Below are 20,193 nucleotides of genomic sequence, written 5' to 3' on the forward strand. Positions count from 1 at the left end.
TGCCCGCTGCCTGCTGCCAACAAATGCAAAATTGCTTCGCCCGCGTCTGCTGCCCCACCCACCCGCACCAGATCCCCAGATCCCCTGTGTTTGTGTGTACAGCTATTCAGCCATCTCCCTTTTATGTAGGATATGGGAGAGGGTGCTGCGAGCTGTCCAGAGGACCCATACAAATTTGCAGTCTATTGAGCGAAAGCGTTGGCGATGAACGAGTTCTATTCTGGGGCTGCCAGACCAGACCAGACCCGACCCGACCAGAGCCCCTGCCAGTCCTTCATGTTGGGCCTGCTTCTGGCTTGCTTTTGCTTTTCTTTCAATTGAATCAGAACGAATTCAATTGAATTCGCATGCTGCTCATTGAGTACCATAGATTATGGCTAAAATACAATTTTAATTTGCCAGAAAAAACCAGAAAAAAAGAAAAGTATTAGATGGTCCGACTGTCTGTGCATCTTTCTGCGCTCTCTGTTTGTTAATTGAATTTGGAAGGTAATTAAAATGCAGCAAAGGAGGCCTGGAACTGGCCCCTAGGACTCTGGGTACATAAGCTGCTTATGAGCCACCGAACAAAGCCAGAAAATGCCTCTCTATTTTAGGATTGGAGCTGCTGCGTCTGAGCTTGGACTCGGACTAGGGAATGGAGTGTTTCCAGGGAAACAAGTGCACTCTTTTATTGTATGTGTGTACGTCTGGACGAGGAACAAAGGATCCAGCTCCAGCTACAGCTCCAGCTCCAGCTACAGCTTCAGATAATATTTTGCCAGGGTAATCCGCCCAGGCTCTCGGCCTAGTCCGCTTTTGTTTTGTGCCTGCCCCAAACACACAGTGCAGCTGTGGCAGTCGTGTACAAAGGCGTACTAGAGGGGAATGCTCAAGTCCGAGCCGGGACTGTGAGTGAGGGATTTGCCGTAAAAGTTGTCGAGATGCGTGGGTGGCTCCGATTGAATGGAATTTTCCAATTTAATTCAATTTGGCTTAGATACGTCACAAGGCCACACACACACAGAGAGAGAGAGAGGGAGAGAGAACTATATGCAATCGCATGATTATCCCTCTCCCACTCTCTGTGCAGTCACCAAAGACACCCGAAGCCCCCATCAAACTCTCATTTCAGCCAAAACTAATTAGCTTGGAAACAGCATCAAAAACAAGATCCTGCCCCAAACAGGGGCAGCAGCCACTGGTTGCCACTGCCACTGCATGCAAGTCCCCCTTCAAATTAACGTTTTTTCTAAGTTTCACACAAATAATCGCAGTTTTCTCCGGTATATGCATAAAGATAAATTTCCAGGAAACACATTTCCCCCGATTCCCGATACGTATTCCCAAATGAACCAAAGTTTCCTGGAAAAGCTCTCCAAATCATGAACTGCCTTTAATTGGGACAAAGCATTGTGCTCATAATATAGAATAACTTTTTGATTCGGGAAAACAATCTCCAACTATTCCCAGTAAATCGACAATCGAGTATTTTTCCGCCCAATATCTGGGGGCCGTTCCGGATTTTATTTTTCATTTGAAATTGGTCACGGGTGGGAAAGTCGGCATGAGGCGATTTGTGGCAGGAAAACCCCAAACCCATTGTCTTGGGACAATTGGTACTCGCATCACGTTGACTGATGGTTATGGAATGTACATTTAAAATAAGATGAGCATTCGATGAGCAGTTCTGTTTGTTTTTCAATCGGGAAGAGCACGCCCTCTCTGTCGCCCATGGCCAGAGCCACAAGAACCTTTGTTATTCGAGCATTAAATTATTCATGGAATCATTGGATAACAATAATGCGCAGAGCATGCATGATTTATCACTCATAATATCTGACTTCTTCCCACTGGCCATCCCTCCACACTCTTTGACCTTCGGCTGTCTTTAATTAATTGCTTATTTAACAGAATTTGCCGCACTTAATACAGCGGCAGCAGCCTGAGGCGAGGCTGGAGGAGCGCTGCCAATGGCAGAGCCCGCAACCGGATCCCGGCCCATCATCGGTAATAAACGGGGGCAACCGCAAAGCATCCGCCTCTTGCGGATGCGGCATCTCCGCCCTCTCTCTCTCTCTCTCTCTCTCTGCGCTTCGTCTCGCCCAGTTTTGAGTTTAGTTAAAGATTTTATGCATGATTACCCCTGCAAGCAGTGCAGGTGCGGGTGCGGGTGCTTGAGTGCACAGAGTCAGCATCAGAAGAGATTCCCTAAATCCTAAGTCAAATAAATAATGCCATGTCCTTTTCTCTGGACTGGCCACTAAACGAGGAGGGCCGTGTGAGACGCTTCTTACGCGTCGCAACTTTTATACCCGGTACCCAGTTGGACAGTTGTAGCTTTAAATTGATTAGTTATTCAGTAGACAAAGGAAACCCACGCGAACACAACAGCCGATTATTCGTGCCAAAGAACAGTCGATGAGTACTAGGCGAACTAGAACTAATAATTCTGTAACTTTTCATTGGGTTTCTTATTATTGGGGTAGTAATAGGAAAAGGGGATACACACAAGGGAGTTTGTTGATTCAAAAATTGTGCTATAAGAAACTCCAATGAGACATAAATCTATTATATTACTACATCCCATGTCCCATTTGTTATCTCTCCTATTTGAAGGTAAGCAGGAAATCAGAAGAACCTTTTCCACTGGCTGGCAACTTGAGAATTTGTTGAAATGGGTAAGTGACTTACACTTTAAATCACTGAAATGGATGCTACGATAACTGAAATCTTTAGATGCGCTGCGCTTACGTGGTTCGCAATTCAACCGCTATGGTGGCAACCCTGGCTCTGGCGGCAGCAATCCGAATACGCCTCAGCCACCGCAGGTGCACGGCAAGCCGGAGCCTTTAATTGTTGTGGAGGAGTCCAATTTGCCGGAGGAGCTGGAGGATAGCTCGGAGACAACATTCTCGAATCGCGCCAGTCTGGACATCGACTCACCCGTGAACCCATATTTGCTCTCCCCGTGGCGGGATCCGCGCGAGGCGCGCAAGCACTCGCTGCCCTCGCAACAGGTGACCGATGGAATCACCGCCAGTCAGGTGCGGCGACTCTCCGAGCGCGGCGGCGAGGGCTCCGGACCATCGCCCAAGGAGGCCGCCTTTCTCGCCACCCTCTCACAAGCGCCGGCACCGTCTGGACGCCGCCACTCGGTGGTCACCATCTCCAAGGTGCCCACCACTCTGTTTGGACGTTCGCGTCGCGAATCGGTGGCCGCCTATCCCAGCAGCAATGGGTAAGACTCACCACAGCCACAGACTTGTGGGAAATAAATGAATGCCGCTCGTTCGTTCGTTCTTGCAGAAGCAGCCGCGTGCTCAACTCACGGCGGGAGAGCAACACGGGCCCTCCTTCGACAGATCCCATTGGCAGCATTCACAACTTGCAGCTGGACATCATGGATGACATTTACTTGCAGTCGCGGAAGGCGCGCTTGAAGCTGTGGACCTCCAGCAACGAGAAGGTCTGCGAGGTGCAGACCGTTGACGAGGCCGGCACAGCGGCACCGGGCAGGCGCTACACCAATCGCCGCTTCTCGGAGTGCCCCCAGCCGCAGCCGGCTAGCAGCTTTCGCCGGGCCTCGGAGTATCCACCGCCGCAGGCGCAGCCACAGACACAGACCCACGGCCAAGCACATGGACACGGACAGGGACAGGGACACGCGTCTTCATCGCAGATGAGCATCTCGCCCCAGCCGCCGTCATCGGCCAGGGCCTCGACACGGCGTAAGAAGTCGGGCAGCGGAGTTGGCCTGCTGGGAAGCCGCACGGACATCGCTGGAATCTTTAGCTCTCTGACCAGCTCGGCCATGGACATGCATCGCTCGGAGCCGGAGGGGAGCTCCAGTGCCAGTGCCAGCTCTTCGGCGGCAACGGCTGGAAGCAGCCCCTTCCTCAGTCAAACGTTCCAAAATGCGGCGCGAGGTCGCGCAACCAGTGCCACGCCCACGCCCACGGCAAACACCGGGGGACAGGCGGCAGTGGCAAGCAGCAGCTCGCTGCTGGACCCAAATGCAGGCCGCTCCACGCGATCCAATAGCTTTGACGTCTCGATCCTGAACAATGCCAAGCAGCTGGTGACTGAGGCGCAGGACAACAGCTCGGCGGCCATATCCGGGTGGTTTGGCAAGCCGGCCAGTCGCACTCAGCCGATGGCCCGCAAGAAGAGTGTGCGCAGCAAGAGCACGGCCATGGCACTCTCGAAGGATATGCTGGACCGACTACAGAAGAAGGACCCGCTGGGCGGGGACTCTGGCAAGCCGAAGCTCAAGCCTCGCAGCAAGCAAAAGAGTTGGGCCGACACCACCAAGGCGAACATTGTGGACGCCACAATGCTGGGTACTGCAATCGAGGGTTTCCTTCGCAAGGGCTCCAATGCCGGCATGCCGGGGACAGGGAGCTCGGGCGGACCGTCCACATCGTCGGCTGCCCGCGGGGCTGTGCCCAAGGAGTCGAACAGCGCCACAGGCAGTCCAGCCGGAGCTCGACGCAGCCGGGCGTCTGTGGGCAGTGGGGCACAGTCTCAGGCTGGACGGGCCATGCGATCCACACTGAATTGGTTCAGCAAGGGCGAGGAGGACGACTCGAAGGACACGTGCGATGCTTCGCTGTGCTCCACACTCAAGGATCTATTCGTTAAATAGGTCGGGGGACGCAGAGGCAAGTAAAGCTCTGGGACTGACCCCTAAACAGATCCTGGCCGTTCAGCAAAGGGTAAGTGTGGAACCATTTTGTAAGGGGTACGGCACTCACCTCTCTCCCTCTCTTTCTCTGTCTGCCTGTCTGTCTGTCTCTCGGCATTATTGTCTCCTTGCAGCGAGCTACTTGTATCTCTGAGATCCGGAAATATTCGTATCATTTGTTAACCATTAGCAGAAACCGAAACCGACAGGTAAAGCGAACTTCAACGCCAGACAAAAGCAAACGGCAGCGAACAAGCCAACTAAAAGTAGCCGCAATTTTCAATCTAAATGTCGCGGAAGAGACCCGTATTCCCACTTTGAATACCATTTACAGCAGAGTCAAATAATATTTGTAATACTTCATTGAACACAGTTAGCAAATCACATTTTAGAGCTACCGAAATACTAGATAAAAAAAAACGTAACTAGTTGGAACAGATTATAATCAAGATTACGAGCAGCGGAACTATTGGCACCGAGGAGTTCTACCAACAGACACCTTTTCGGAAAGTACTACTTGGGATAGTTGATGTGGGTAGCCATATGTATGGTGGTACAGTAACATTCAATGACAACTCACAAATCACTCGCAGGAACTGAACGAGAGACTAGAAATGTGAGATAAAACGTGTGCAATCGTAACAGAAATAGGGGAGTATGATGTGTATGAGTGATTGGAACCATAACCGTGCCTGAAACACTAATTACACCTGATTCAAACTCAGTCACACGAACACTAACACTAGCACCGACACTAACAGTAAGCAAAGTAGCGAATAATGCAAAAACGGTAAAAGTATAACTAACTGAAAAGCATAGTACAAGTAATAGTAATTGAAGCAATAGCAACACAAACACATGCAACAAAAGTAATGCAAGCGGCAACCACGAATGAAATGAATCGCACTAACGAGAAGCGAGTAGCGAGTAACGAGTAACGAGTAAGAGAAGCTCTAGTCAATGTAGGATAAGCAGGGGGACGTAATGGTAAACGTATAAATAAAATAAACGCCACAGTACAAGCACACAGCAAACGGGAAGCGATTACTAACTACAGCACGGTACAGTTAGTTCAAAGCACTGCAGCGCAGTACACATACACACACATCAGCCCAGTAACACTTACACTGGAACCCAGTAACACTAGTCCTAGCGGTAGCAGAGTATAATGGTGAGCAATAAGAGTACAAGTAACTGTAACGGTACAAGTAACGTAAACGATAACGGTATTGGTAGAATGGGAGAATGGTAGGATGAGCGAGTAGCGAGTGGCGAGTGGCGAGAGCATAGCGAGTGAGCTTGTTTGTGGACAAACAATTGGGGAGGAAATAGGGAGAAGTACAAGTAATGAAATCAGGGAATACGGATGGGTATATGAACAGGAAAGGGAAGGATCACAACCAAATGCAGACCCACGACAGACCTCATCGGACAACCAACAAGACAAGAATAACTGTAGTGCAACCCTCAGAAAGATAAAGATACAGATACAGATACAGATAATATAAATATTTATTCTCATACATTTGCATACAATTTGTATCCGAAATCGAATCGAATCGAAATCGAAGCTGGCTAGTCTAGAATCGGCAGGGAAGTGTTGGACCTGGGCGGGGACCTGGGTCCAGAGCTGGAGGAACATAGCGACGAAGAGGAGAAGTAGAAGAGCGGAGTAACAGAGAGTGTAAAAATATTTTTGTACGAAATGGGAATTTAAGCGGGATCCAATTTTAATAGATCCAAAGAAGGACAGAAGCGGCAGTCGTTGAGACGAAGCGATCACCCCATGTGTCTAGGGAGTGATCTTTTTTTGTTGTATCGATGCATTGGCATTTGGGAGAGTCCTTTGGGAATTTCCCTCTTCTTTTGTTGCAGGACCCACTCCCCCGATTGGGGTCCAGGTTGCAAGCGAGACATTTATTGAGCTGTAATTACAGCCTCGATTATAATCGAGACAAGCATCACACACAATCAAGGGAACCCCAGAGACAAAACTGTACAAACTCATCTGAGGGGCAGGCGCTCCCATGGTTCCCTCAATAACACAACAATAAATACCTACACAGGCCCACCCATATTCAGAATATACTCAAGCATATTATATTTATATCCGCAGCGAATAACGAATAAGTGTCTACAGACTCAAGAGTTTTAATCAATGTAAACCACACAATAAATGTAATTTGTATGTACAATCTGAGCTTACACAAAGGCAAATAATAACAACAAATACCCTAACAAAATCGAATCGAATCGAAACGAAACGAAACGAAACGAAAATGTAAGTTAATTGTTAATGTTCGCGTTGAATATTTAATGTTACATTTAAAATATTACGATTTCAAAGCAAAGCTAAAGCGAACACCGAACAGAAGCAGCAGCAGCAGCAGCAGCAGCAGCAGCAGCAGCAAAATAAGCGGAAGTAGAAAATCATCCCAGGTTGGAAAATTAATTAACGAAGAAACTCAAATTGAAAATTTGCAAAAGCAGCCGCCATTGGCAAACAGAGTTTGGGGATGGACTGGGATGGGATTAGAAGAAAAAAAAAACAAACAATCAGTCAATATTGCAATCAATCAAGTGTGTTTCTATATATGGCATTCGGCCTTGTCAATTTGGTCAATGACATCCCACGGGATGATAAAGAAATGATGAGTAGGCATGAAGATGGGGGGGGAAACATCTTCCAGATCGAATCGGGATGCAACTACATATGAGTATACATATACCAATATATTATACAAATACATATTTAAAGATATACAGATAAAGATAAACATGAAAAATATTTAACAAAATGTATCTCGATGTGCCCAGAATGTGTTTTTAGACTTCGATTTCCATGTGTGCGTCACTCAATGCGGTAACCCAAAGTTAACTTTCACTTTTAATGTGTGTTGAGAGAACAGTAGTAGCGTATACAAATACATATACAGATATATTTACCGATCTATATCTATAAAACTAACAAAAGAAAACCATTAATATACAGATATCTATACATTTATGTACATACATAGAGACATACATACATATACATATACATATACATATATATTATATATCTACATATACATATGGACATATGAAAGTATCTCAACTATTTACAAGTCAGTGCGATCCTTCTTGGTCGCAGTCCATGTTTTTTGCTCATCTTCCTAGCTGTTGTTCGCGTTGCTCTATCCAATCTGCATTCTACTTGTGTTACAATCAATGTGTATACATACTCGCAAAAACAAATTAGCAAAACCAAAACAAAAATAATAATAAGAAGAATGGCTTAGGGTGACGTCGGGATAACTAAACTAAAAAGAACTCTGCAGAGATGAAGAGCTAATCTAAAAGAAAAACTAAACTAAAACTAAAAAGAATTGAATGTCAAATGAAGCCAAAGCAACTCTCCAGTTCTATTTGTCCTATTTTTGATAGTTGTATATATGTATACTCTATATACGATACATACCATATTCTATGTACGATAGCACCATATGGGTGTCATTTTTTTCGATTGATTTAGCATTGAATGTGCATAGATAAATACATACATATATGAAAACACCGGTACATGTGTCTCTACAATACTCGTAATTGTATCAAGATAATAAGATAATAATGCATTATACAATATACATTAAGTCCAAGTTCATCAGCATCATCAGCAGTAATACCATCGGAACAGAACGGTGGAACGGTGGAACGGCGGAACGGTGGAACGGGATGGGGTGGAGTGGAACTGAATCAAACTGAATGGAATGTACTGCCATGGACTGGCATGGGAGTGGAACGGACTAACGCATCGAAGTGGAACAGGGCCGTGGAGGAGTCAGCTATGCAATTGTATTACTCCTGCGACCCTGTGTCCACTTCTCGACCTCCGATGTTCGGTGATATTGTTGCTGATGATCTGATATGTTGCCGTTGTTGATGTCGTGCAATTGTAATTACCGTTGTTCAATTGTTAATAATGTTTATCCACAGTATGTTTGTGTGAACAACCCAAGACTACATCCAAGAATGCAGTTACCACCGACTAAAGTACTTTAGCAGTGCTAACTAAAGTCCACAGAATTCCACACAAAAACCAAAAAAAGGAAAATGAAAACCCGAAGATACCTAAATATTTCCACACAGACTTCTGTGTGCGGTACAGTCAGAGACACGATTGTATATACACATATACAATTTTTAGAGTCGGTTAAGGTAGAAGGGGAGGAAGCATGATCTATTATTTAATTTACTCTTTATGTTAGCCTTTCTGTTGGGCTTGTCGCCTAGGTGGAAGAGTGGGGGAAAACTACGCATAGTCTAGTGATTATAAGCAGGAAAGAAGATGGAGGAATGCATGTACCAGCCATATACGAGTATGTATAGCTATACTTATACACGAGTAGCTATGCGAGTCGAGAGATATTTCTTCTATATCTTGTGTAAATACCTGAGGAGCGCCCGGGGATCACTCCCTGGAACACGTCTGTACATAGAAGGTGGCGAGAGAGGATCGATCACAGGATAACAAATGAGATCGGGATTAAGTTTAACCGAAAGTACGAACAATCATCTGACGACACATAACGAAGTCAAGCTAAGGAACAATAGGAAACAAAGGCAAGAAACCCAACTCATACTTATGTAATTCAGTGAACCACTTGATATATGTATGTATGTATTTTATAGACATGTGTGTATATTCTGCAGATAGTGCATGCAGAAGCTATCCAACTCCTGGACGCCCAACCCACGGCCGAAGGCATCTCGCAGCAGTGGATCGTGAGGGACATTCGGAGGAGGAGAAGAGAAGGAGGAAGTGGTGCACCAGGCGAGAGAGTACTTTACTACACCAAACAATACCAAAAATATACACCTATATATACACTTATATACATATATATACATATATATATTGATATATACTGAAATAAATAGTTTATGTGTACAGATTGAAGCTGGTTTGTTTCTAGCATTCGAGTTCAAGTGCGAGTGCACTTCCATGATTAATGGTAGCCCCAGGGCTCTGGCGGGTCTGGTCACTAAAATATGCCAAAGGCAGCAGCTCCCCGAAAGCGAATCATAAATCAAAAATCTCTGCAAGCCCATTCGCAGCCCCTCGCCTTGACGTATGCAACGAGATTTGGGCAATCGTTATGGAGACCCATCCAGCCGGTCCCTGGGGCCTGGGGCAAGTGGCGAAGGCAGTGGCATTAAATGTTAATGCGCTTTATGCAATGGTTGACTTGGCCCCACAGACAGACACAGCCAGCGGTGACCCAACCACATGAACATCCGCCTGCACATCCACATCCACATCCACATCTACTTCCACTCTCACCTGGACAGGAGGCAGCCTGGCTGGACTGGCAGGGCCCACTGGGGCAGAGAAAAATTTCAGTGTGCATGTCAAGCGTGAAATTCTAACGCTTCGATTGGCGCACAGTGGAGCAGGCCAAGTTCAGTTAGAGGTTTGGACCTGAGCCTGGGTTTTGGCTGAGCAACGGCTGTTAACAGCTAATCAGCCATGAGGCTGGTTGGTTCGGGAGGAGGAAGAAGAATTAGCTCGTGGCAACTAATCATGTACCAGGTGCAAATGTCAGAGGCAAATGCATTTTCTGCACCAGACAGAGGTGGTAGGAAGAGGAAAAACCCCTTGGGACCATCACATTACGTACATAGCAGAGACACGCACCAAAGAACTTGACAGCCAAGGCACACACCAACTTGCCATACAGCCGAGACATGCTCCTGACAAGTATAATGTAAAATACGAATATACATACATACATATGTACGTATGAATGAATGTAGATATTTTGTGTCATCATGACGTGCACGAACCTGTCGTCAGAAAATCTTCATATCAGATGCATTTCTCATAAATTGGATCTACATATGTACATACATATGTATATCCTCATAAGACCTAACCAGATATGATGTACATATGTATGTAGGTGCTGACAATGAGTGCCTGCTGGGGTTAAGCAAACTGATGATGAGCTGCCGGTCGACTCGGTTCAGTATTGTTTCATCTCTCGACCTCGCCGGTTGGACACCTCATCTGTGCCGCCGCCTCTTTGTACCAAAAGTTCAAGCCAAAAAGCCCTCGGCACTCGGGGATTTTTTCGTGAGTTTCTTTCGTTCTTTAATAACCGTGGGTAGACCTGTTGCTTATACAGATAGGGCATTCATCACGTGACGCGATTGTACACGACTTACCGCTGTCAAGGTGAGTTAACATATGCCACAAACACTAACATCGTCGGCGGCACCGGGTAGCCAAGTGTTTTAATGAGCAAAAGTCAGATGCGGCCAGGCGAAAAGAGAGCATGTCAAAGTATGTAGGAAAGAGAAAGGAAAGTATTGGTGGGGTGTTCCAAGAATTATTCAGAGCGTACTGGCCCGTTTCAAAAAATGGGTTTTCCTCTTTCAATCTATACAAATTCCAAAGCATACAGGTCAACGACCTCTTTGTGTAGAGTATCCCAGCCGCATTTTGATTATGTTTACATTATGTCCATGTATAAATTTGTATCTGAATAAGAGAGAATATCATTCAGTAGCTGCTATATTCCTTTGCTTTCATTTATTTGATCCATTTAGTATAATATAAATAAGGTCAGTCCCAATTAGATTCTCTCGAGGGCTTCAAAATTACCGTTTTCCGGAACATCCCACAGAGACAGGTGCCGGCGGCGCACGTCGATGACTGTAGTTGTTATGGCTCTGCGGTCGTCATGCCAATACTGCTGACAATGATGTGTGTGATTCCATATCTTGCAGAGCTCAACAAATAAATCAAAGGCCCACAAATGTGCCGCTGGGCTGGGGGGAAAATACGATGGGAACAAGTCATTGCATTCGGTTGTCACCATTAGTCGCTGATTCATAGCTGATAAAGCGAAATTTGACAGATCCAAATACCTAGCTGCCACGCCCGGATGAATCTCCCCGAATGTGTACCACCCAAACGGCCAATTTACATGTCTCCATGGCGACACCTGACGACGAGCACTCGAAACATTCGAGATCGTGTGAAAAAAGCTCGGCCAAAGCTTTTTAACTTCGTGTAGAAAATAGCTGCATGCCTGTGTCATGTACATACATACATACATATGTACATACATTCACACTCGTATTTGTTCGTGTAGTTATTGTGTAGAAAAATATTTAAATTGTCTTTGCTATTTTTCCGTTGGCCCTATTTTAAATTTTAAATACATATCATAAAAATCCGAATATGGGAAAAGACTAAGCCAAGAAATTAAAAATCAAACTTTTTTTCCCAAAGGAATCAAACCTACTTTTTCTGATAGATTTGGGCCATCCCTTTTTGTTAAGGAATTATGGTGTGTGTTTTTTAATACATTTCTTTTGAAGAATTTTTAACAACTGGTACTTTTTTTATTAAGTTTTATTTTCACAGATAGCGGGTTTTTCTGTTGTAAAGAACTTTGCCATTCTGAAATGCTAATTGATGAATCTAAAAATTGCAGCTAAAAACCACTTTGTGGTTTTAGCTTACCGTCTGGGAAATATTAAGCTTTCGAATGCAAAAATTATGATTTTCTGCTGTTTTATTTTACGAAATTCCGACTTTAAAAACTCTGGAAAATTCGATTGGTTTCTTGAGGCAAAATCGTGTTGGGCAGTGCAATCGGTCGTGGCTAAAGCTAAAGCAATGCCCAATTTTTAACTATTATTACCACAGATTTGCCCGTTTTCTCTTTCAGCACTGGCTTTGGATCTGTGCCTGTGCCTGTGCCCGTGCCATCGCCAGCTTGGTGACGTCGTCAATTGCCATTGACTGCCCTGAGGTAAGTTAGCATTTGTGGTACCTATACCTGACCTATGTGCCACGTGGCGTATGCTTAGTGTGAACAGGAACTGAAAGCGATTAAAGAACGGTTCGGTGGAAGCCCAAGTGCGTCACACCTGACATCGCACCTCGAGCCCCATTTCCATTTCCATCTCCATTTCGTCCATTGCGTGAAATGTTTGCTTGCGGGCGCCACAATTCTTTGTTCAATGTTCGGCTTTCGGCCTCCCCATGATGACTCGGGAGAATGGGATCGACAGTGCCAAAAATAGCACTGCCCTCATCTTTGGCCAGACCCGGCTGCAGGCCCATTACCATTGTTTGGCTTGCCTATTCGCCTTGTGGCGAAAACTCAAGCAAGAGCCAAGCAACAGGTGCTTCCCAGTCCCAGTCCCAATCCCAGTCCGAGTCCGTTCATTCATAATGCGCTGCCCAAACAAATGAGTGTGCCCCCTTGAAACGATTCAGTCTAATCTCTGCCCATGAATGGGCGATGACGCAGTGGGGCCACCGTGCATCCGTCGCAGAGAGAGAGAGAGTGAGAGGGAGAGCATCTAAACAGAAAGGCAAACAAAAGGAGGCTTTGGCTTTGCTCGTTGCTCGTTGCTCGGTGGTTTACCCTAATGCCTGCCTAAAAATCGACTTACAGCCAGAATCAAGTGTCTGTGGTCAGTTAGACTGGTTGCGCGGCACCGGGCACCGGAACCCCAGGTGACGACAATTGAAATTTGCTCTTTACACCGCGGTGTACTTTCTCGAAGCGAGACTCTAACTTTAAGCCCTGGCGTCATAGTTTATTTTCATGCAATCAGCGGCGACTCTGTCAAGAAAATACTCGTGAACTGGGCCCGTGACGTCTCAAGTTCAACATTGGAAGGAGTATCAGCGTTTTGTATGCTGTGTTTATGTACATATGTTGCAGCCATCACAGCAATTGAAGCAATCGTTCGCTGGGCAATTCTTGTAAGGTATGAAGCTATGAATACCCAATCCATCCCTTCAATGCTTGATATTGATAATTCCTCAGTGCCAGTCGCGTGTGAAACAGTGGCACTCTGGCACTCTATTGATTCGATTCCATTGGCGTGGCGCACGTCACATCCGCTTGCGTTGCGGTTGCATCGGTGCAGTTTGCTCGGCATGATGACGACCCGTAGTCTGGCTCGGCATGGACCGATGAATGAGCTATTACAGCTTCGTTCCTGCTTGAGATAAACCTCAGTGAGGTTTCCGTTTAGCTCCGCTCCGCTCCGCTCTGCTCTGCTCTGCTCTGCTCCGATCTGCTGCTGCTATTTTTGTTTTGATTGATACTGAGAGATGCGGATGCGTGACACGTCACTCTGAAAGTACTCGTCCATTGGTGTTCATTTCTAAATAGGGAAGCACTAGGCTAAGACGTAACGTCGTTAAGGGTCGCGCCTTTACAAGTGTGACAAATAACAGACGAGTTGACCATAAAGTAGTGCAGATTCTAATACCTCTAAAGTTGTAAGGCGCTAAGCCCTGCCAAAGAATGGAAAACCAAAGCTTTAACACTGTTCTTTTCATCATAAGAGACCCACAAATCCCATGAATTAAAGAGAAGAGTAGCCCTGCCCTTGAGCAGAGTAAAGCTTAAGTGGGGCAGGGCCTGGAAGTAGGATTTCCATTGGGAAGCAACGATTTTGGGAAACGGAGCCATTATAAAATGCCCAACAGGGCAAGAAAAACCCTCGAAAAGTATTTTCAAGCAAACCCAGAATATCCCCCGATCAAGAAATCTGGAATCTGGATCTACCCAAATGCCCCACTGAGTGCCTCCTTTGCGTCAGCCGCTACAGCCGCTTGGAACAAGGAATTTGCCCCTCTGCATGAAACGGAAGTCGCCATAGGTCGGAGCCGCAAGTCGAGTACGCAATTCGGCAGGGAAATCTCTCTGGCGGCAGGCTTTGCCCCAATGGTTAGTACTCCCTGGGGGCCAACGGCGTTGCTGCCGAGTGTTATTTGGTCGCCAAGTGCTGCATTGACGCGTGTCACCGATGCGTATGAGTAACTCCTCGAGTATCTACTTGGCTCCGGTCCCTGTCGATGTGTGTAGTCGGGAAAGAGTGGGTGACGATCGTGAAAGAGCCGGCCTGTCTCTTATATTTTATGCTATTGCCTCTCCAGTTGCCTTGGCCAATGTCTGGCTCTTTGTAGGCCGCCCGTTCGGCGGCTTTCAGTTTCCATTGCGCTCACGTTCTTAGCGATCCGATCGGAAATGCCTACGGAACGACGCGTCGCGGTCAAGGCAAGCAACACCAACATTAGTAACATACAACACGAACCGCGACACCGACAGCGACAGCGACAGCGAAACACCAGCAATAATATCAACAAGTGCCACAATTAATCCTCCACCAGCCGCGAATCTTTCTTCTGCGTTCATTAACTCTACAGCTGGAGCGGGTGCTGCCACCTAATCATGGATTGATCATCCACGAATCGGTTGTCTTGTCTTGTAACAAGTGATTCTCAATTGTTTTTCCGCTCTGTTCATGGGTCAGTGGCATACGAATATTTTGAATTGATTGTGCACCGCCACTGCCGATGTTTGTCCCCTCTAATACCCTGGCCAAGAATTCAATCTGACATCCGTTTTGGGCCAAGAAGCTTCCGTGCATAAATTACTGTCGCACACAAACACTCGCCCACTGTCCCACTGTCCCACTCCGTCCTCCAGAGTCCACACTGGCCAGCAAGACAGGAAGAAACCAGAGAAAACAACAACAACAAAAGCCAAGAACAAGAGGGGAAAATATGTGCAACTGGCCGGGGAATAATGTGATTGTGATTATGATTCCAGCGATTTGTGAGTCAGGCCCCGCAGTAGACCATGTGGGAAAACGGCATTGCCCTGCTGCTGCTGCTGGAGTAGATCAATCCCCGAATAGTTTCTCACATTCATTCATTCTATGTGGCCCTTTTTCTGTGTGAGTTCTGGGTGTGTGCGTGCGTGTAAAGTGTTAACGTGTATGTGTATGTCTGTGTGTGTGCCTTGCCATTGGCTGGCGATTACAAGCGCAAGCGCGAAAGCTTTGCCGTCATCTGGGGCTTGTTGAAGACGTTGCTGCTGGACGCTGTGCGCCGAATGATCGGTGAGAGAGTGTGCGTGCGGCTCGGCCACGCGCTCGGCTTGCTTCGTGCGGCGATAATGCTAATTTGACTCGTATAAATTGCAACGCGTGTGCCTTAAACTCTTCATTAACTCAAAGATTTCGTTGAGCCAAGTACATAAGTTCGATACACGGCCCTCAGCCTCAGCCTCAGCATCAGCATCAACCTCAGCTCTTAGTCCCAAGTGCAAGCCAACGTTGCGACATTGCTCAACCCAACACCCAGTGTTATTTCGCTCAATTCGGGAAACAGTTCATCTGCCAGTGCATCTGCACAGCCCCAAAAAAAAACTCTGTCTGTCACCTGTTTATCGTGTTTGCTGCCCATCGTGTGTGCGCCCAAAATGGCCACTTTCAGCTACAATCTCAGTGCCAGTGCAGGCCACAGCGAGGATAGACTCTCCACACAGGACACAGAGTGCCAGCAGTGCTCCAACAAGCGGCCGCTCCACCATGTGGCGTCCAGTGCAGTGCGATTGCACCGAATGTGTGAGTGTTTCCTCATCTCCTCTGAATCACGATCGTCATAAAACCCCGCCAGACTGTACTGGATATCTGCGTATATCTGCAATCGTAGCATACCTGTGCTTCCATCTGTATCTGCGGAACGGAAATGGAAGCAGATAGTAGTCCTCTAGCAATCTGAGAGAAAACCTCATTTATATTCCCTTCCTTGCTGACTTCGTTCCCCATTTACCATTGCAGCTACCGTCAAGTACTGGCTCCTGGGTGTCCTGCTGCTGCTCACAGTCGCCTCGAGCTGGCCCACGGGGACATCGGCAGCGCCGCGTCGTCTCAGTGGTCGCCACCTGATACTGCCACATCGTCACCACGTGCACCAGCGCTCGGCGGACCATCAGTCATTGGACCTGAAGAAGAACATCACCACAGTGACGCCCGAAGCAACGTCGACACTGCTCTGCCAGTACCACAAGAGCGCCATGTCAACGCGGCTAAGTCTGGACAATGCCAAGAAAGTGGCCGAGAGGACCACGGATGCCATCATCTGCCTGATTGGCCAGTGGGTAAGTCGAGATTTGTGCGCGTTGTCCGAGCGAAAGCTTATTTTTCTGGTCTCTCTAGTTGGATTACTATTGGAATGAGGATGGCGTCACATTGAATGGCGCGATAGATCGCTACTCCTTGCACAGCCTCAACCTGACGCATCCGCTGCACGAGGAGACCGAAAAGGTTAAGTTCGACAATGGCAACGAGAGGTTCATCTACCAGAATCAGGCCGAAGTGGGTGAGGCCAGCGAGGAGCTGCCCAAGATTGCCGACGCCCTGATGATTGTGCGCCACCTGATGTTGAGCGTCACCAAGGGTCACAGCAGCTACAACTGCACCTTTGTGCATATCATTGAAAAGCTCAGCCACAACCTGTACATGGCAGAAACGGCCATGAATGGCCAGCCCTGCAGCATGTCCAGCTACACCTACACCGGCTCCTACCCAGACCACAAGTTCGGCGTGGCACTGGAGGCCATCAAGCTGCTGACCGTGGTCCAGCAGAAGTACAAGGTGCTGCTGGAAAAGCAGCGTGACGAAGAAGAGATCCACTAGGATTCGGGAAAGCATTCCGCCGCCCCCTCGGGATCATCTCCTTCTCCAAGTTCCAAGCACGAAAGAATACCAAAAAGCAACCGCCACCATCAGTCCCTGCATCTAAAATGCGATCACCCCACCACTATGCCATATAAGTCTACTTTAAAGCTGCTAAAAGAAAGCCACTAAACCCCTACCTGCCACCCACTCTATCCTACGTTAATAATTTATTGTATTTATTGTGTTTATATGTAATCCACGCATACCCATTATTATTTATATCGCTTAATTCATGTACGCCACCTCCATATGCACACATACCCAACCATAGCCTCGCAGGCTCGATCAACTATGTATACACTTAGCTCCTTATGACTCTTTTTTTTTGTATAAATATGTAGCATAATAATAAATGAAACTATTTAATAACACACTTCCATTGATTTCTCACTTCTCTCGAACTTCCAACTCATCGAATTGCTGAAGCTCCCAAAAGGGAGCTCCCCCCGCCGTGTAGGCCTCATCGTACACCTCAGGCATGGAATTTCCCGGTAAGAGCGGGAAAAGTACGAAGCCATGACCCACCTCATGCCAGGCGGGCACGTTCCGCTAGACATTTGACGGCGCCTCTAGGTGAGTCATTGACAGGGGGGTCGAGCACTTGTCGCGTGATCTGCGGGGGAGAGTGAACTTATTTGTGTGCATGTGACTGGCTGTGTGTGTGTGTGTGTGTGTGTTGGGGTATTGTATTGCCTTTCTTGGGGCCATCTCGCATTTACCGTTGCACACACTTCGGTGGCTTCGGCTGCAGGGGTAATCGGATCGCATCGTATGGGATCGGTTAGGAGCTATCAGGCCTGCGCGTGGCAATGGCGTCAGTCCACCGAAGCGGTATTAACTGTAAAATCCCACCATTGAGTCAGCAACAGCAACAGCAACAGCGGCAGCACCACAAGAAGAGACAGCGACAGCGGCAGCGGCAGCGCAGCAACTGGCATCAAATTAATGAATGAAACCAGTCGAAAAGTTTGAGAGTCGCGGCCCACGTGCCGGGACACCATGCACATCGGCTCTTAATGCTGATCCAGAATATAAAAGATATACAGAGTCGAAAGAGCTTCCCTCTGGCCTCTCAATGTTTATTTTTTGTTCTTTGAGCATTCAAATATTTCTAAATATAATAGGAAAATAGGTGAAAATGAAGACTGTCCCCGAACTGGATGGAGTCTGCTCATAATATGAGCTGCATATTTAGCCACTCTCTCAGCCACTCATCAACCACTGCGCTCAACCACTCAGCCACTCTCTTGCTCTCTTCCACTCAAAGATGTGCTCACCCACACACAGAAAACGCGCCACACGAACGCAAGTGTGCTCTTTTTCTCTTTTCGCTTTTGATTGGCTAAAAATTCTACCTTCTTTTCATTGGCTAAAAAGCGAACAAGTTGAGCGCAAGTAGGCAAGAGAAGTGAGTGGAGAGAGACCAAAAGCAGGTTGGTGGTTGACTTCTTTGCAAACTTTTTACATTCGATTTTTGATTCTATAAATTGTTTTTCTATTTTGATATAATTTGTTGGTGCACGGCAGAAGTGCAATAAATTATGTTTGAATGTATTTTAGGTATTTTAATTACTTTAATTTTACTGTTGTGTTTTGATAAGCGGATTCATTTGCTGAGTGGTGATAGCATTTATTAAATATTCTCCAATAGCCCCCTTTTCCTATCTCTATCTCTACATACTCGGGATGGCTGAGGATTTCCTTCCGATTGATCTTGCACTCCTCCCCAAACTCTTGGCAAAATAAAGCCCATAACGAATGCCAATTGCACGGCTAATGGTAATGAGCGTCTGACAAGGTAGTTCGGCAAACAAACAAACAAATAAACGGAAAACAAAGGAATGGGCAAATCGAGCAACTGGCCGTTTGACCAAAGGGAGGCACAACGCATTGGGACTTGCGGGGGGAATTAAAGCGAACAATTTTACGCATAATCAAAAAACATCACAACAACTTGCCCCGAGAGCAAGAAAAAGTAACACCTCGCACTCCTACCATTGCCCAGTTGACGCTGCCGTCTGTTGCACACAGCACACAGCACACAACACACAGCACACACCCACAACAGCAAGGTTATGGGAAGGCCTAGGTAGAGGCCCAGGTTGAGCAGCGGCAAAGGAGAGGGACAGGAGCTAAGCAGCGTGTAATGATGCCAACTCGTGGTCCGAGGTCGGGCAGAAGACCGAACCCGAACCCGAAACAGAAACAGAAACCGAGACCGAGATCGATGGCTAGGTGTTCGTTGTGGCAATTAAAGCGTATCCTTAGCATTCGATACGCCGCTAAAAAATTACACCATGACAGGACACAATGCATTCAGACAGAGAGACAGAGAGACAGAGAGAGAGAGAGAGAGATCGTGGACCTCACAGAACAACTCAATTTTGTAGCAAAATATTTTTGTTGTCCAGAACGAATCGCAAGTAAAACAGAAAGGACATCCTGTGGTGCTCTCCGTTTTCTTTGCGTAGAGACTCTTGGTGTGTGTGTGAATGTGTGTACCGACAGGAGCAGCAGGAGCTCATCAATGCAATAATCGTGTACATCGATAGAGATATACAGCCACAGCCCTACCTACACCCATTCCCAACAACATTCCCAACAACATTCCCGGATGAAGTTGTTTCTTTGGGTGCGAATTGTTTCTGTTTGTGCTGCCGCCTCGCCCGAAACAGTTCCCAAAGGACAAGCGCACACAATAGGTGGCTGCCACCTTGATATATGCGTATCCCTCGCAGCGAGTCCTGTGGGTCCTGCGCCGGTGGCGCGCGGCGAAATCAAGGCGAGTGGCCCCGCTGCGAGACACGGCTGCTTCCTGCTGCCAGCCATTCCACTTACGGTTAGATGCAAAGCCAGTCAATTCCTTCGCCCGAGTCCTGCAACGAGAGAGTGCCTGCCTGTGAGGAGGATTCTGTTGCCAGAGACAATGCTGCCACAATTCCATGCAGCCAGCAAACAAAGCGAAAAAATCTTAATTT

At 47.0% G+C, this 20,193-nt stretch overlaps 2 protein-coding genes across 2 annotated transcripts; both read left to right on the plus strand.

Moving 5' to 3' along the window:
* Positions 1–2,596: 2,596 nt before the first annotated feature.
* Positions 2,597–5,194, plus strand: LOC117901321 (ataxin-2). Its single transcript, XM_034812032.1, has 4 exons — positions 2,597–2,660; positions 2,719–3,220; positions 3,289–4,697; positions 4,801–5,194. The coding sequence occupies exons 1-3, from the start codon at positions 2,657–2,659 to the stop codon at positions 4,625–4,627; spliced, it is 1,845 nt and encodes a 614-aa protein (XP_034667923.1). The 5' UTR covers positions 2,597–2,656; the 3' UTR covers positions 4,628–4,697; positions 4,801–5,194.
* A 5,066-nt stretch (positions 5,195–10,260) lies between these two features.
* On the plus strand, positions 10,261–17,545 carry LOC117894902. Its single transcript, XM_034802199.1, has 4 exons — positions 10,261–10,287; positions 10,841–10,886; positions 16,316–16,635; positions 16,694–17,545. Exons 1-4 carry the CDS (start codon positions 10,261–10,263, stop codon positions 17,171–17,173), a joined length of 873 nt encoding a protein of 290 aa, XP_034658090.1. The 3' UTR covers positions 17,174–17,545.
* The last annotated feature ends 2,648 nt before the right edge of the window (positions 17,546–20,193 follow it).

This window comes from Drosophila subobscura, chromosome A, assembly GCF_008121235.1.
Source record: "Drosophila subobscura isolate 14011-0131.10 chromosome A, UCBerk_Dsub_1.0, whole genome shotgun sequence".
NCBI lineage: Eukaryota > Metazoa > Arthropoda > Insecta > Diptera > Drosophilidae > Drosophila > Drosophila subobscura.

What these genes read in the sequence shown, in the direction of transcription:
- LOC117894902 (XM_034802199.1), top strand. Translation starts at nt 10,261, where the DNA reads ATGCATTTTCTGCACCAGACAGAGGTG. An exon ending in TTCTGCACCAGACAGAGGTG is followed by an intron (nt 10,288 to 10,840) that starts GTAGGAAGAGGA and finishes TTATACAGATAG; the next exon opens with GGCATTCATCACGTGACGCG. An exon ending in CACGACTTACCGCTGTCAAG is followed by an intron (nt 10,887 to 16,315) that starts GTGAGTTAACAT and finishes TTACCATTGCAG; the next exon opens with CTACCGTCAAGTACTGGCTC.
- LOC117901321 (XM_034812032.1), top strand. An exon ending in GCCTATCCCAGCAGCAATGG is followed by an intron (nt 3,221 to 3,288) that starts GTAAGACTCACC and finishes TCGTTCTTGCAG; the next exon opens with AAGCAGCCGCGTGCTCAACT.